Here is an 18,317-nt window from a genome sequence, read left to right on the forward strand (position 1 = left end):
GAGAGCGACCTTCTTTGGTGGCCAATTTCATATCGGACCACTTCTTCCTGATCTTATTGGAGAAAAAGTAAAACATCGTTCAATTTTAGATTTCATTTAATCTGGAGTTTATCACATTTTATTGACCATCACAGTAGGGGAAAATACATAACTCGTCCGGTCTGCGATTTACATCGCCAACTGTCAGCAGCGTTGACAGCGTTTCTTTGCCGCCTTTCGTCTATCCATGTCGCAAATTCTAGAGGTGCGGCCTCTCAACCCCCTTTTGTAGAAGGCGTGATTAGGATCATTACGATGGATTTCAGCCGCCGGATTTATCAACAGCCGCTCGGTCTTACGATGGGATTGGTGTGGTACGCATGTTCTGTAAATCTCACTTGAGCCTCTGCGTACGACGAGTTCTCCGCTCATATCAACGATGCTTTCTACGACGGCTTGATAAATGAGGGCCAGTGTGTTTAAGAGGAAAAATGCTGTGCCGAAGTGGAAGTGAAAGTTAAACAACAAAACAAATGAAGCCTGCTTTACTGAGAGGAAACATTATGAAATACCACGTGTGGGCATTTACCGAGAGTCAGTCATATTTGGCAGCTCAAATACAAGATGAGTTGACATTCCCCATGAAATATTAAAAGCAACTCACTTCCAAGATTTGATGTTTTCTATGCTCTGTTGTGAATGAACTGTGGATTTATGAGACCTGCAAATCATTGCATTCTGTTTTTATTCAGCCTTTTTAGGAACTGGGGTCGGAGCTCCTGAGCCTCGACCACCAGGCCAGTATGAACTGAAAAAGTGAAATGAAATTAGATTTTTCTAATTTGTGTTAGCGAAAGAATAAAAGCTCCATGATCAATAGCAGCAGTGAAACTTCCTTATTTAAGAATCAGCACACTGGTATGATGCGTGATAGAGGTATTGGGTTTTTTTAACCAGAAAGAGGAACACAGAGTTTGAAAAAAGTGGAACAGTATTTATTCTAAGAATAAATCAATCAAAATTCCCGCTTAGGGGATTGGCATAGGATTGGCATAGTTTCTTGGTTGGTTGACAAAGGCTGAGCTGGCCAGTTATAGGGCTGGTGGAGAGGGGTATGTAGCCAGTGGCAGAGCAGAGAGTATGAGACGGAGATTTTGCATAGCAGGCAAGATGCCAGCAATTGAGGAAGCAACACTACAAATAACATTTAACATTAACAACACGCAGCACAATCTGGGAACAAAGGATTTTACAACTGGGACTTTGATATTCTCCTCTGACAGGATCAGGAAACTGAATGTTGCAATCAGGAGAAGCAACATAGTACCACACCTTTAGCCAACTGATCACCACCTATATACACACACATATAGGAAAAGGGAGGGGGGGGGGGGAGATAGATAACTGGCTGTACTTATTGGATCACTATTTGACTATATATGATGACTGCTTCATCCCTATAGAGCTATGGAGTCCTTGGCTGGGAGCAGCTGTTCTGAAGGCTTACTGTGTATATTGCATTGTGCTTTACCTTCATGTCTTAGCTTTACTGTATCGTCTATCTGCCTAAGATTTGCTTTCACTTCAATATCCAAAGGAGCCAACATGGGATGCACAAAATCAGTTGAACTCTAAACCACATAGAGAATTCAAAATGGAAAATTCACAGTCTGTCAGCATTTGCCTTAAATTTGCCTATTCCTGCTGTAAAGTCAGAGCTTCCTCTGTCATAATCACTTTCTCTTTAAGCTCTCCTGCTCTCAGTGTTTCTCACCTTCCCTTTATTTTACTTCTGAGTGGCGCTGGAATAAACTGAAGACGTGCAAATGGAAAGAAATCGAAACTGAAAGTGTTATGTCACAGTAGGCGGAGACAGCTTGGTGAAAAGAGGCAGAGAGAAACCGGCAGAGAAAAGACATCTCTTTTATCTCCCACTGAGAAAACACACCAAGGTGAGTCCCTGCATGCACTTTTCTATATTTTGTAGTTTGAGAACATACTTTCGGTGGTGTTGGACAAAGGGATCCCTAGCACATGAGACTTTTTGTTCCCACTCATTCTGGAATGTGAAATTATGAAAGACAGACATCTTCGGTTCTTTAGGATGAAAGATTTGGCCTCTATCTGACAGCTTAATTGCAAATGCAGTTAAAACTGTCCTGTTTGTACATGTCAGTGAATGTAACGTTTGCATCTCTGTGACACACTACTTTGTGATTGGGCTCTTTGAGCGGATTTTGGAAATAATTTGGAAATGATCATGTGTGATGCCACGAAAGTGAACTCAGTTTATTCATGTCTGAAGGACCTGTTTATACAGGTTTGCTATTATATGTAGCTATCCTGAAGCAACTTTATTCTATTGTGATCTATTGTCTTACCAGGGCGATTGTTTTTACTGCCTCTTTTGAGAGTAACAGAGTGACACACTGCTCACTGTACAACCTACAGTTGATTGAGGTCACCGCACGCACATTTATGAAAATCAGAGTTGTGCCACATCTGGTTAGTAATATAGTGCGGTGAACAGAGTCGTCATTTAAAAAAAAAAAAGCCAGAAAAATAGGTTAATATGTGTTCATGCTTACACCAGTGGTGAAGTGCAGGGTCATCGTAGAATATACCAACTTCTAAATCTCCTTTTAATGTGTTCCTCACATTCAATTTTGTGCTGAAATTCAGCTTCTATTCTGTTCGTCTTCCACTTTCCTGCAGACTAAAAAAACAACTCTCCTCCCTTTGATCGGTTGGTTTGGCTCACACATGAGATTTGGGCCCCACATTTTTTGTACTAACGCTGATGTCAACTAGACGACAGTGTGCAAATACTGTGCCAACCAAATATAAAAAAGTGCTATTGCATGTCATTATTGATGACAGAGCGTTGCTTAATAAAGAACGGGTCAGAAATCAAGAGTGTACCCACATCTCCAGGCACCGCTAAAACTGTGGTTTACCTCCAAATTTTGGATATTTTGTTCAGCTTTAACTTCAGAAGCTTTAACTTCAGAAGAGCTATAGTTGTAACGTCAATCTCACCCTGTCAGGCTCGGACAGACAGTGGACCCACAGAGCAGACCATAGGCAGACGAGGTAGACGTAAAGGGAGTTTATTCCAGGTCGGTACACGGGAAGGCAGTCAGTAAAGGCAAAGGTACAAAATCGCTAGGCAAAAGGGATAATCCAGAAAACAAGCAAGGAGTCGAAATAACCAGGAATGTAATCAATCACGAAGGAATAAATCGCCGGAAAGCTACCAAAAATACGCAGACAATCTGACAATGACACACTGGGGAGGACAGGTATAAATACACAGGACACAGGTGAAAAGAATGGACGATCACACACAGCGGGAGTCAAGAAACCTAAAGAAATGCACAACAGGAAGTGAGGGAGAAATAAAACAGGAAACTGACAAGAATCAAAATAAACCATGAACAGATAAAACAGACCCTGACATACCCTACAGTTTACCACCCGAGGTGTCTGATACTCAAGACAGTGGAGAAAGGGCCTTTGTCTGGGTTCGCTGAGTACATATCCGCCGGGCGCGTCCCCGTACGGGCCACTGAGTGCACGTGTTTCAACTGGAGATAACATATAATAAAAAAGGAGATTCGGAGGAAAAATACATTCCAAAGTTATGTAGTACATGGACATTGTCTCTTGGCCAGATGCCTGGAGAAAAACCTTGAGCATCTCCCATAAGAATAAGATTCCCCCCCTGAAAAAGGCAGAGAGGCTGCCATTCGCACCAATTGAGCTACTCTCTCTCCAGACTTGATGCATCTTTTCTGTAAATTCGAGACGGACCTGATGCCTGCAATAAAGGTTTCTATGTTCGATTAAGTCTGTGTCAGCAGAGTTCTTCATCCCTCATCTCCACAACGGCTCGGCTCCCATCCCTCATATTTACTACACACCTATTCAATGTAATGTAATATATCAACACTCACAGGAATAGACTTGCAAACTTGTGTAAGCCTGCATCCCGCTCCCCTTTGTATGGGTATTCTTTTTCCACTCCCTTTCGCCTGTATTTTCATCATCAGTGTCTCTACACTCAACAGAACTACTCTGTAATTGGTGTTAATTCATCAGAATGTTTTCTGTCTTCATTAAGAGTTTATGTTCGGTATCTTGTTGCAACAGTTCCTGTACGGTTTAACTTTGAAAACGGACAAGTAGGAATGGGTTTGTTGGTTTTTCATTTTTAATGAAAGCTGGAATCATATGTTCTATTTTTTTAATATTTTTTTGGGGGGCTTTTTATGCCTTTATTATAGGACAGTGAAGAGAGACAGGAAGCAAGGGGCAGAGAGAGGGAAATAACACGTAGCAAAGGGCCATCCGATGCGGGATTCGAACCGGGGCCAGCTGCACGAGGACTATAGCCTCTGTACATGGAGCGTCTGCTGTACCCACTACGCCACAGACCGCCACCATATGTTCTATTTTAAGTTGGTTTGAAAACCCCTGATTGTTCCTAAGTACCACAAGACTAATATAAGCCTGCCTCATCATATTCCTGTTGGTGAGATCACAGCACCTGCACGTCTATTAAAAAATCATGGAGCGACGCTTTAACAAGCAACTCAAAAAAGTAAAGACATCCTGGGCAGTGTGGATGATTTCTTCATGCTCCCTGACTATAACAAGCCAGAATTCTTTCTAATATATGCTCTAATGTGATGGTGAAAAAAAAAAAAGCTCTTTTGAAGTTATGAGGGCAAAGAGCTGTTGGGTTTTGAACCTTGAACACCACAGGTGAATTTTACAGAAAGACATGATGACTTGACTGCAAGGACCCAGATAACATGTCAGACTTCACTAAAATGGCTTTATGCAGTTTTCTGACTGAAGTGGCCTGACACACTGAGTGATCTTTACCTCTGGTTTCACATGTGTGCTCCTGACCCTTGCTGACTGTTCCCTTACAGATGCAGTCCCTCCGAGATCAGGATGCTCTCATCCCTCAGCCTCGTGGCAATATACCGACGGTGTGTGCCGTTGTGCTGGTTGTCGTAACAACAGGAAGCTTCGTGCTTGTGTCCCCCCAGGGGTTTTTTGGCTGGGTTGCAATGGCAATACTCACGGTGACACTCGGCCCTCTGCTACATGGAGTCTGTCTGTTGGCAGAGGAGATGGTGCACCATCCGAACAGGTGAGCGGCAACGGCATGGCCGTTGTTGTGTTTGTTACAATCAGATGGGATAACAAGTGAGTTGATAACAGCTGCCCAACATCAGTTTGTTGAGGACAAAAGAAGGTCAACTTTTCTTTGCAGAAAACAGCCGTTTTAACATAAAAAGCATTTAAACAAATCTATAATTGGCAGAATTATTGAGTAGCTAGATATTTCCTTCAATACTAGTTTGACACAAAAAGTGGCCAGAGGTCTATAGACAAACCCTTTGCTATGCTGGAAAGTTACACATGCAGCTTCATTTTCAGCTCAGAAAATTTATATTTACAGGAATAATTTCCCACAACTTCAGTTGAATGCTTCATTGATGATAAAATGCTTTTGTCCACTATAAATCACAAAGGGAAGTCATGATGACAGGACCCACAGTCTCCTCCTGCTCTCTGTTTTTGTCAGGTATCGAGGCCGAGTGCTCCTCAACATGCTGCCAGCCTGCGGTTTGTGGGGTAGGAACCTGCTCACCACTGGGCTGGCAGTCCTCCTGCTGTACCTGACTGAACACACAAACCAATGTCAACTTATTTTCCTGGTTCCCGTTATCTATACAGTGTTAAAAAGGCTGGGAATCCTGGTGAGGTTCTGACTTGACACACAAGCACTGCGACTTCTGCCTTCCTTTTTGGGTTTCATGCTGACGATTATCATTCCGAAATGCTGCAAAGATTTGGGTGTCATGAGAAATATACAGAAAAATGGGAAACTTTAGAGATAAGCACAAGTTCTCAGCTACAACACACAAATATACCAATAGCCTTTACAATTAGCATGGAGGCCTCTCCTGTAACACTGACATTATCCACTGTCTCATGAAATGTGAGGGACATGCTTTGGTCAAAACAGAAATACAGTATCAACAATATCCCTTTTTAACCATGAATGTGCGGCTCTTTTTATAACGGCTCTATTCTGGAAAGTGTGGCCATTTGCCCTACAGATTCAAACATAAATTTGAACATGTATTTTACTCACTTACCATTGCAGAACGTTATTACCATTTGATGGAGCACAGACTAGCACCCACCAAACCAGAAAAAAAGACTTTACTAGTCATTTCATTGTCAAAACCTGCTGCTCCATTTATCATCTTATCAATCCTGTATTTATTTAATCAGATTTTTCTTTTCTTCAAAGTCCCATCAAAGTGTTATCTGAATGTTAACTTTAAAAAGTGGAATAATCGAAGGATTGTTGTACAAAGTATAGAATACTTGCATTTCTCTCTTTTAGACACAATCTCAATGTGAGTCACATGTCAAAGTGGCCCTGGTTGTTACAACAACACAGCAGAGATAGGAACTGGCTGGCCGGTTAATACACCAGTCAAAAATCCGATGCTGTTGATCCATTACACATCAGCTAAATAACAACCTGAGTTTCACTGCTGGTTCGTTCCCGTTTTATTTAGGTTAAAGGCTGATGTTAAAAACTGTTGCTTTGGGCTATTTTACAACAATTTTTTGTTTCTTTTGAGAATGGTGGAATTGCTGTTGCTACTGTAGATGCAATTAGTTGCTTTTTTTCTTTTACTTTATAGTGTCGTCTGGTTATGGCCTGCTCAGTAGTCCAACTACCATCCTCGCTCATCTACCTCCACTTATATTACAGATAGAATTGATTGCCAGAACGTCTCATTTCTACCTTGAAAGACTAGTCCCTGCTTAAGAGCTCTTCCATAGGCATAACAAATGCCTGATGGTTTGAACTGATAGGGCATTTCTGGTGTGAAAATAAAATAAAAACAGGGCTTCAGCAGCAAGGATGACCATCGTCCTCATGTTGTCAGACTTCTGAATGATTCTAAACTAAGCTCATGATTACCTCAGACTCCTTGGCATCATTTTAGATGCCAATTCATCTTATTCTCGGGTGTTAGTCGTGTCTGTCCTTCGCTTTTGCACTAAATTCTATCTAAAAACATATTTGCCCTACATAACAAAGGGCAGCTTTGGTGCGGGGATGCCCTTTTCTTTTCTCAGACACCCTTTGGAAGATGTCAGTTGTCTCCTGAGCAGACTCGAAGAGTTGTGACATCCTTCTGGTTGTTTCCTGTGGTTGGTGTACAGGGTCCGTCGGAGGTGGAGGTGTCAGAAATCTGTGAATCGAGGAAGATGAACGTGGCCCATGGCCTGGCCTGGTCCTTCTACCTGGGCTACCTGCAACTGGTGCTGCCATGTCAGTAATATCAAAACGCAGACGTAGTCTGTTTTTCTGTAAGGTTATGATAATGCACCATGTAGTGAATTCTACTATTAGCAGAGATATGATCGAATAAACGAGCTGGCATGTGTTCATGCAGGTTTGGAGGATTCCATCATAGCATTTTGTGCCACACATCAGGCCAGCAGTCCCCTCTGGGGTCGCGGTTCCAGGAAGCTCCTCATCCTCATCCCTCTTGATACCAACATCCCAGACAAGCTAGAGGAGGAGGATGACAACATCCATTTCTATGACAATCTTCCAAACATTGAGAAAAACAGGGCTGGGGTCCAGGGTCGGGTCTACAAGCACAGTGTCTACAGCGTGCACGACGAGCATGGAAAGGTAAGTGAAGACATAGATACTGATTTTAATGCAGGGGAATTTCTAAAATTATACTGTTACCACTGTTACGCTTTTACTTTTAGGTACTTGGACTTGGATTCAAAGTGATAATATTCGGCTATCATTTAAAAAAAAATGATCAGAGTAGCTTCACTTTCGACCTGATATGTAAAGACTACAGAGCAGTGATATCACAGAAAGCGAGAGTCAGGTGGAGTGACCAATTCAAGGGATTGTTTTTGTTTTGCAGTAGTTCAATATAGCATGTCAGCTTGCTCTATATTCTTTGTGTTTGATACAGCAAATTTAACTCTGATCACACTCAAAAGAAGAAGAACTTTTATTTATATAGCACCCTTCACAGATAAAAATCACAAAGTGCTTTACACAGTAAAACAAAACCACCAAGATATGGATACACAATAAAAGTGACATCGAGCCAATCAACTAAACGCCTGTCTAAAAAAGAATGTCTTCAACTGCTTTTTAAAAGAATCCACAGACTCCAGCTCACGAAGGGACACAGGCAGCTTGTTCCATAATTTAGGAGCAAAAGCCTGGAAAGACAAGTCACCTCTAGTTTTAAAGGAAGTCCTTGGGACCATGAGGAGGTTCTGGCCTGAGGACCGAAGGGAGCGGCCGGAGCTGTAGGGACACAGCAGATCAGAGACATAGGTGGGGGTCTGCCCGTGAAGGGCTCTAAAAGTCAACCCTGTGATTTAGTTAAGGGAAGCTTTAGTGTTTTTGATCTTCAGTGTTCAATCCAGTGTTGTGTTGTGCTTGAGCACAATTTTAAAGGACTTAACTGCTTTTCTTTCAAAAAAAGGTTTCTATTTTCTTATGAGCCAGTGCCGCTGATAAGATGCTCATGTAAAAGTGACTTGCAGTTTCAAAAAAAGAAGTGACAAAGATCCGTCTCAGTGGCAGAGGATCTCTAAGGTGACATCCTCCAGCCTCTTTTTGCCTGGCCAGCGAGAACAACTTTAAATTTCACTTGAAAATTTTAAACATCTATAAAAACATGACTGTACAAATTATAATAATAACTCTGACGTTATGTCACAATTTAATATTATTGATTTAAAAATCCTAGAGGAAACAGTTCGGCATCTGAAATCAACAACTTGCACTCTGGACATAATACCATCCGACTTCTTAAAAACTGTTTTTACCTCAGTAGAAAGTGATCTCCTACAAATAGTTAACAGCTCACTGGCATCAGGCAAATTTTAAACATCTATAAAAACATGACTGTACAGATTAGACTGAAGGACACAGCAGTGAGGCAAACAACCCCCAGCCCTCCCCCCTCACCAGAGCCTTTACTCCACATCACCCAAGGTCTCCAAAGGATGTCTCTATCCCAGCCAGGACTCCAGCGACCACCTTTAACCGAGAAACGCAGGGCACCCCCTCCTCCTCCTCTTACATCATCTGTCCTGGCAGAGCAGGACACAAGGGGATGTGCAGGATGTTCAAGGAGCAGCACAACATCCAGAGTTCAAAACAAAGATAGTACTGTTCAAAACAAAGATAATATGCCATGATGCGTTCAAGGTCCCTGCTATAGTAGTCCTACTACTGACAGCTGTTCTGAGAACAAGCTGGGGCCCAATAGGTTTCCTGTATTAGTTATTAAAAGAAGGAATCAAAAACAGTCAACTTGCTGGGTGAATCTATCTAATTTGTTAACGGTACCACATACAACTCAGAATACATCAGAGACCAGTGTAAACTCCACAAAGCTAGCTTTAATTAATATTAGATCTCTGTCCAATAAGTCACTGTTAGTTAATGACTTCATAATTTCACACAATTTAGATTTTCTTTTTCTGACAGAAACATGGTTAACAGAGAGCACAAGTGCTACTGTTCTTAATGAAACAGCACCCCCAAATTTTAGTTTTATCGATAAATGCCGAAATGGGAGGAAAGGTGGGGGAGAAGCTGCCTTATTTAAAGATACACTCCAGTGTAAATGTCAGGATTTGTGAGGAAGGGAGGACACGGATGTGGACTTTCCAAAAACAAGGATTTAGTTTATTAAACAAAAACAAAGTGTCAAAAAAAGCGGCAGAGCCGGAGAAAAACGTAGCTATAAACAAAACAAAAAGAACATGGCATGGAATAAATACTTAACTTTCAAAAAACGTGGAAATCATGGGACGCAGGAATCTTGGCATGGGTTTACAAACTTGACATTCAACAAAGATCCGGCAAACTGACAGGGGAGGCAGGAAACTAAATAGGGAGTGAGAGTGAGAGTGTGGAAAAAACACAGGTGAAGTGAGTGAACTAATAAACTGAGTGCAGGGAAACTAAGGCAAAACTAAACATGGACCGAAAACAAAAGCATAACCTAAACATGAAAACTAAAAACGAGTCCCTGGGCGTGACAGTAAAGAGATCTCATTTGGCGATTTCTCTTCTTTTGAATATCTGAGTTTTATTTTAAAGGGTGTTCCTAAAATCCTGTTCTTAATCATTTACAGATCTCCAGGATACTGTGCAAGTTTTATTGATGAATTTTCTGAATTATTGTCTGTTATTTCGACTGATTTTAACCATTTTATCTTGACTGGGGATTTTAACATTCACATAGATAATATGACGGATGGTAATTCCAAAGAATTTTCTTCTGTGCTGGAGATGTTTGGTTTGTGGCAACATGTAACAGAACCAACCCACCTTCGAGGTCACATTCTGGACCTGGTCATTTCTAAAGGTGTTGATATTTGTTCTGTTGTGGTTATTGATTTGGCCTTGTCTGACCATTTTTGTATTTTATTTGGGTTGTTCAGAGGCGATTCACACCAATTTCATGACTTTTTAATATTCTTAACTACTTCACATTCTTGTGGGCCTACCTAAGTGTTCTATGTGAAAAAATGACATTACAAAATATTTCAGTTTGTAAATATTTTACTGTGAGTACTTTATTTTCAGTACATTTGGAACTGGACTGAAAAATGCAAAATGATGGAAAAAACAAAAAAAATATTTAAAATAAAAAAATCAAAGTAGGCCTAATTGTCTTCTTCAGGGTGCTGGTGAGCCATCAGGGAGTGAGAGGGCTCATATGAATACTTTTTAGGGTGTCAGGAAAACGCGTGCTTACTTTACAAAGCATGCTCACATTTAAATCACAAGCTTACGGTCCTGTAGCCCACTAAAGCGGACATAGGCCTACGCTCTATGCTCAGCTGTGCCCCCGTTACAAACAGCGTGAACAGCCTATTTGAAGAAGAGTAATTTATTAGTTGTCCGAGTAGAAGACATGTCTCAGTATGCCACCCAATCACAAAAACATGCAGATTTTGAAAAGCCGATTTAACATTTCGCTGACACAGTTTTAAAGACGAGAGTCGAGACGACTTCATTCACTAGAACTAACTGCGGAGCAAGCGCGGGCAGGAGATGGAAACAAACGGAACGCAAGCTCTAGAAAGGCACCAACAGAAAGACCAAAATATATGGGATATTTGCAGACGTTTTGAAAACTGATTACCATCGGCTACTGGATGGCTTTCCCATTAGTAAAATTTAGTACCATTATTTCCAAATATTTTTTGTTGGGGTCTGAATAGGGGTGGATTTGAAAGCGTCAGTCGATGCAATTGGAAGCTGGCGCACTCCGGAGATCCTTTGACTATTTTAAGCAAGCCAAGCTGTTATCTTCATCGGAGCTGGTCAAAAATGACATATTGTGGGTAGCCTAGAAATGTTTTCTTCTTAAAAGGCGAGCGTTACTGCATTTTTTTTGTTTTTTTTTTTAATTCAGCATAATAAACCGGATCTTACCGGTGCGCCGCACCGCCCCGAAATCTTTTACAGGAACGCAGCACCGCCTCGCACCGGCTTACTTTCAAGGCTGTAGCAAAGAGAAACATCAACGGAATTATTATATACAGAATAATTCCTTTCCCAAAAAGACCAGGAGAAATCCATCCATGCATTCATCTCCAGTAGACTCAATTACTGTAATGGTCTTTAAACTGGACTTCCCAAAAAGAGCATTAAACATCTGCAGCTCATCCAGAACGCTGCTGCTAGTGTTTTAGATGCTAAGAGATCTGATCACATCACACCAGTTTTAAAATCTTTACACTGACTTCCAGTCAGTCACAGAATAGATTTTAAAAGCCTGCTGATGGTTTACAAATCCCAGAACGGTTTAGGCCCAAAATACATCTGTGATATGTTCAGAGAATATAAAGCCAGCAGAGCTCTTAGATCCAAGGACTCAGGTCAGCTGGTCCAGTCCAGAGTCCAGACTAAACACGGAGAAGCAGCATTTAGCTGTTATGCTGCAAACAAGTGGAACAAACTGCCAGTGGAGATTAAACTTTCACCAAATGGAGACATTTTTAAATCCAGGTTAAAAACATTTATTTTCTCATGTGTCTATGCATGAAATCTGCACGATATCTTTGAATTTATCTAGACTGTTGCTTGTTCCACGACAGGTGTGAATTTGTACATAATCCGCGATAGCGATGCCACCTCAGGTGCACGGTATCTTTTAATACCATGCACCTGATTGTTTTTAATTCATTTTAATTTTTTTATATGTTTCTCTTTATATTATTTTTTTGTATTTTTAATGCTTCTTCCACTCCCCGCTGCAATGCTTTTATTTTATGTAAAGCACTTTGAATTGGTTTTTACATGAAATGTGCTATACAAATAAATTTGACTTTGACTTTGATGATTCTAACATTACGCATATTCTGTCTCTACTTGAAGTGTCTTCTTCGTGGACATTTAAAATTCTGCAGGAGTGAAAGATGTTTGGTGCTCTCAGTGGGAAAGTTTCTTCTTAATTGGAATTTATTTTAATTTTTTAAAGATTTATTCTTACTTTTATTTTGAAATTTGTCCCACTTGAGTGTGTTTTTGTGGATTAGAAAGTAAGATATCAAAGCTGTACGCATGGTGGATTTTTAAAGTTTGCAAAGACTTACATGTGATTTCTCACACTGTGTTTTGACCGATTTTCAATTGCCTGTATCTAACAAGGTCCCGGTAGACCAGATGCCTCGTGGACCAAGTACATATCTGTCCTCATTAGCACTATGATGTTACACAACATTAATTGACCTGTTCAATAATTTAGAGAAAATTTATAAATGTGATCCATCGTCTGCTGGTTGTAACTTGATTGATGAATAATTCCTCCATTTGGAATTTCTCTGTCATAGGGATTCACTTCTGAGCCGAAAATAAACATAAAAAAAATAGCTAATCAAATATATACATAAATAGACAAATAAATCAATTTAGAAGCAGTACATTGTTTCCCTTTCAGTAAACATTATGCATCTTTAAAATATTTTCACTTCATCATATTCCCCACCTTTTACATAACTAACTGATGTCTTTGTTTGTAAGTTTATTGATAATCACGTATTTTTACACATTACATTACCGTTAGTGTTGCTTTTTCATCATATTATCAGTACTCGAAAATGCAATTCATCACCTCTTGCAGGCTTTTTTCCCCTCTACAGCACAACATTAGTGACACCCTGTGGTTAAACCTGAGAATTCCTGAGGATACAAGTTATCAGTGCACAGTAACAGCACCATCTACCTGACAAACATCCTAATCAAACATGTTTGAAAGTAGAGTGCCACGAGCTTTAAAAGGATTATGTGTCCAGGAAATGTGTCTTCCTCTGGGAGCCTGTTCTTCTTCATGTGGATGCTCTTGCATTGCTGATGTCATGGAGACTTAAATCTGATTAAAACAGTAACTTTGAAGGGACTTGACTTTTCTTTGGAGACAAAAAGCAGCTACTCAATTTATAAAGCATTAAACATGACTTAAGGTGTTAGAGTAAGCCTCCAGGAGATTAACGTAAATCAGTGATTATGGAGGTGATGAAAACACAGCTTTGTGCGTGTGTACCTGTGTGTAAGCAGGTCCATCACTGTGCGGTGGAGTATGCGACGCCTCTGCTGACATTCTACAGGATGTCCCAGGAGACAATGGCAGGTTTCGGAGAGCCTGAGCGCAGACAGCAGGTCCTGCTCTTCTACAGGACCCTGCAGGACATCCTGGGTCAGTCGCTGGAGTGTCGCAACCGCTACCGACTCATCCTGCTCAACGGTACAAAAACAGGCATTTATGCAGCTGTGAACTTTGCACACACCTCGCAGTGTTACCCACGCTGCTTTTAGGGGGATTTAACCTTTAAGCTCAACCGCTTACCCCCCATTGCATTAAGTTTTAAAAAGCTTTTTTTTCTACACTGTGAATTTGCAAATGAAGTATAAAGATCAGTGTATCAGTTTTATGGAACATCTCTGGCCTCTTGTCAACATTATTCTTCTGGATGATGGCAAGAGACCCGGTTTTTACCACAGAAAGGCTCCTCCGTGTTCTTAGACTAGAACTGTTTGAACAAACTTTTTTGAAAGTTAAAAACAATGCGAATGATTAGAGGATGCTGACACACATTCTGTAATCTTCTTCCAGATGAGCGCAAAGATGATCCTCATTTCCTGTCCAAAGCTATCCTGGGACACTTGGAGCAGCAGGAGAAAGAGGAGTTCTGCCTCACCCCGCCTCCTTCTCAGGAGACGCAACAACCATTTCTGACTGCAACTGCTCCGCCTCCAAACGAAGAGTGGCACCGCCCAGAGCCCATGAGCAGAGAGCCCACGCTCATGATCAGCCTGGAGCAACCTCAGCCTCTGAGGGAGCCTATTGAGAATACCGACTACTACCTTAGAGGAAATTAAGCACAAACACAGGCATGGAAACAGAGGACCACAACACTCTCTTCTTTAATACTATGTTTTTTGGATCTTCTTTTAACGACTTTTAACGACAAATTTAGAAACTTTAGCTTGTGATTTGTCTTCCTTTATGGCTGATGGTTTGGTTAATGACAGCTCGCAGAGGGGCTGAGCAGGGCCTGACCACAGACAGCAAGTTTAAAGCTGCCGTCGGCAACTTTTTTTTAGTCATATTAGCTTGAACTGTCATGGGATTCTGTAGGTAGAATATTAAATAGGCTGTTTAGGAAAAATCCCGAATTCTGTAGCTCCCTCTAAAGCCTGTAATCGTGCTTGCAAAAATCGAGCGCTCCCGGCTGTTTTTAACCAATCAAGTTAGGTTTATTATTGATCTATTATCTGAGCAGAACAGTCACCAACCACGTCTTCCATGCTGAGCGTGAGTCTGCCCCAGCCTGTGTGCGCGCACACTGGTGTGAACTCACGTGCACAACCTCGTCCACAGAGGGGGAGGGACCTGAAAGTTGTATCAGTTCGAATTTTCCGACTTTAGACTCGGAATTTTGAAAAACTGCCGACGGCAGCTTTAAACACTGAGAGGTTTACATACATATGATACATTCCTGTTACACAGAGTTTAGAAAATCTTAAGAAAACAATTTGATCGCACAAATTTGTAGATCTGAACATTTGGCAAAAAAAAAAGTATTAATTAACGAGAGCAGTTGTAACATTTCTCACATTTTCAGAAGATATTCAAGTTTAAAAACTAAAGTACAAACAATAAAACCAAAGTATCTGCAGTGGCGAATTTTAAAAATACAAGATAAATGGTGAGAAAAAGTAGAAGGCTGTAGGAACTCTCGATTGTTGTCTTTCTGAGAAAAAAAAAAGATCATTGAAAGTCCCACTGTGGGCCTCTCCCCACTCATCTGTATTTGCATAGATATAGGAAAAATGTGCACATTCTGAATGAAGCGCTGCAACCATTCCACAAATTCACTCCCTTGGCTGAAATACAATGCTGCTTAACATTGGTCCTTTAAAACTTTGGCTCTGTCTCATTGTGAGAAGTGTTCCTGTTACGGCCTAGCTCAGTGGCACACAAAGCTGGTATATTATCTGTTTCAGCATCGGTGCTTACCTTGGAACGATGCGGCTCAGGGCGAATGTTCACAGCAGCCATTTTGATATGAAGTAGAATGAAAACACAGCAACTAATAGTGTTGATTAAGACAATGATTCCATCAGTAACATATGTGTTTACCCAAATATTTCATGTGAAAATGGTTGCTGGGAAAACAACCTTTTTTTTTGGTCAATTTCTAACCAATAATCTCAATTCTATTTAAGTTAAAGCATCTATAATGTAGATAGCAGATTAAATTATTTTTCAAAAAGTTACTTTTACACTTCAAAATCAGTTTTTGTTAAAGATTTCTACTATGGTGGAGTTGTTCTTGCTCCATTTCAACAGGCAAAGAGAGAACCTCTCTGAGCAATTGCCCACAGTCTTAACTAGCCTGGACACATCTATCAACACCAATATTTTGTTGCACAACCTTTCAAGCTTCTCTAGCTGCGACCCGCTCTTGGATAATTCAACTCCACCCACATCCAAGTCTACCTATATGCAAGAGAAGGTTAGCATTTAGGGTGTGGGAACCTAAAGTAACGTAAAAATAACTTTGATGTGGGCAGAGCTGGATGGTCAAACTCCACTTTCCCTCAGGTTGCAGCGAGAAGCTATCCAAACCTTTGATAAGCATAACACCAAAGAAATGTTTTTTGTAGCCCTCTGGAGACTTATTGCACTTGTCTGCTGGTAATTTTGGCCACAAGCTCTATTTCCTTTATTGAGATGGTTTCTGCAATGCCAGATTTCTGCTCTCTCACAAGGATTTAGGTCAGGACAGTTGCTGTCCATCTTTACCTTCTCAACCCTCTTTTTTGTGCTATTAGATTTGTTCGGCAGGTCATTGTCCTGATGAAAGACCCAAGAACTTCACCTCAAAGCTAGTCTATGACACTGGGTGATACGCAGTAGTTTGCTCTAAAATGCTTTTGTTGTCTTCATGTTTGACGGCATGATAAAACACCCACTAAGTTCTTTGGGTGTGAAAATAAAAAGCAACGCTTTTAGAGCCTTTCTGTTGTTTTGTTTTTCAAAAATCTTTAAAATATTCAATTTGCCAAAGTATTTTAGACCCAGTAAATAAAATGAATAAATGAAACCCTGAACCTGGTGTTCAATAGTGTGATGAATGTGTGCAGAGGAAAACCCAGGGACAGATTTGACAGACTCTGCACTTTGCTTTGGAGTGTGAGTTTTGTCATCTTCCTGCTGAGAACAGGACAGTTAATATATAGTTAGGTTAATAATGTGGAGCAGAGCAAGCTGTCCTGTACTCGCTGGATGTCTCACTCAGCTGTGGACAAAGAGGTATATTCAAAAATGAATTGATTTTGATTGTATGTAATCGTTAGAAGGTAAAAGAACATTATAATTGTGATGGGAAATGGGAACTTATCATGAGTGAAGGAGGGTTATCAGGTCATAAGAAAAGCTGGGAAAGTACACAAGGCAGGGGAATTCAAAAAAAGACTTACTGTATGGTGTGATAAAGAAAAGGGTGAAAGACGTAGATTAGTTTTTATAGCTGTTTAAACAAAGATTCACAAGACACCTGGCACCAAGCCTGTTTATCTGCTCTCATAAGCACACACACGTGCACGCTCCTCATGACTGGGAGCTCTGCAGCTGAAACTGCTCCGTCAGGTTGCATCAGATTGGTTTACAGCCTCTTTGTCCTCTTAACAAGGAGGAGGTGACAGGAGGGAAAGAGCGATCTAATCCTCTGGTGTATCAGCAACATATTCTTGGATACGGTGTGTTCAGATTGTTCAGAACATGCGGCATGCAGATTCAGACAGAGTAGAAAATAACTCATCTGTACAAGTCGTTAGCATGAAGCTCTGTAAACCACTTGTTCCTAATCTAAGGAAATGAAATCTGATCTATAAAACAAACTAGTGACTTGCCGGCTCCTGCTTCATATAAAGCAGATATTAGAGTGATTCAAAGTGTGTCACCTACAGTCATTTGTAAAAGAAAGTCAATTCAAAGGTTTTACATATCAGGACAGAAAAATAAGGAAATAATCTGGCCCTTACCAGGTCTTAGAATTAGATGAATACAACCTAAAATGAACAACAACACATGTTTAATTACACTGTGTCATTACATAAGAACAAAAAAAATAGATATCATATAGGAAGACAACAAATATTACTGTAAACAACAAGAATATTTATCAGTTGATTTGTGTAGTGAGAAAAATACTTGTTTCAGTCCTGCTCAAACCTACTTTAACTTAGACTTTACACAGTGGTCTGATTCTGCTGTGGAGGCCCTGTGACTGTGTGCTGTACTGTATGTCAATATCTTGACCAAATCAGGCCACTGATATGAATAAGTGTGTTTTTATCATATTGTGCCTTTGTTAGATTTTAAATCAACAAACAGTCACGACTATTTTAGACATGTGAGCTTGAGTTGTGGCCACAGTGGCGGATGGCTGCTGCAGACAGGTCGGACCAGTTCTGCACCAACATCAACATCCCCAACAGCTGACATCAGCTGACATAGCAATACTGATGGGTGGATGATAATGAGGTCAGTGCGGCTGAGTTTGCATGTGTAAAATGCAAAGATCTGCACTTTTTCACACTTTATATTCAACTAGATATCCAAACTAGAGTCAAAAAAGAGAAACAATTTAAATGTAACAGCTTTGTTTTGAGGGGGGGTTCTACAATGCACATCTTTAATAGCTTTTCAAATTAT

General features: G+C 40.6%; 1 protein-coding gene across 1 annotated transcript; it reads left to right on the plus strand.

Moving 5' to 3' along the window:
• Positions 1-1,849: 1,849 nt before the first annotated feature.
• On the plus strand, positions 1,850-16,583 carry sting1 (stimulator of interferon response cGAMP interactor 1). Its single transcript, XM_075480549.1, has 7 exons — positions 1,850-1,931; positions 4,920-5,143; positions 5,582-5,756; positions 7,249-7,357; positions 7,482-7,726; positions 13,652-13,838; positions 14,208-16,583. The coding sequence occupies exons 2-7, from the start codon at positions 4,920-4,922 to the stop codon at positions 14,471-14,473; spliced, it is 1,206 nt and encodes a 401-aa protein (XP_075336664.1). The 5' UTR covers positions 1,850-1,931; the 3' UTR covers positions 14,474-16,583.
• The last annotated feature ends 1,734 nt before the right edge of the window (positions 16,584-18,317 follow it).

The sequence above is a fragment of the Odontesthes bonariensis genome, chromosome 13, assembly GCF_027942865.1.
Source record: "Odontesthes bonariensis isolate fOdoBon6 chromosome 13, fOdoBon6.hap1, whole genome shotgun sequence".
NCBI lineage: Eukaryota > Metazoa > Chordata > Actinopteri > Atheriniformes > Atherinopsidae > Odontesthes > Odontesthes bonariensis.

What these genes read in the sequence shown, in the direction of transcription:
- sting1 (XM_075480549.1), top strand. Translation starts at nt 4,920, where the DNA reads ATGCAGTCCCTCCGAGATCAGGATGCTCTCATCCCTCAGCCTCGTGGC. An exon ending in TAAAAAGGCTGGGAATCCTG is followed by an intron (nt 5,757 to 7,248) that starts GTGAGGTTCTGA and finishes GTTGGTGTACAG; the next exon opens with GGTCCGTCGGAGGTGGAGGT. An exon ending in TGCACGACGAGCATGGAAAG is followed by an intron (nt 7,727 to 13,651) that starts GTAAGTGAAGAC and finishes GTGTGTAAGCAG; the next exon opens with GTCCATCACTGTGCGGTGGA.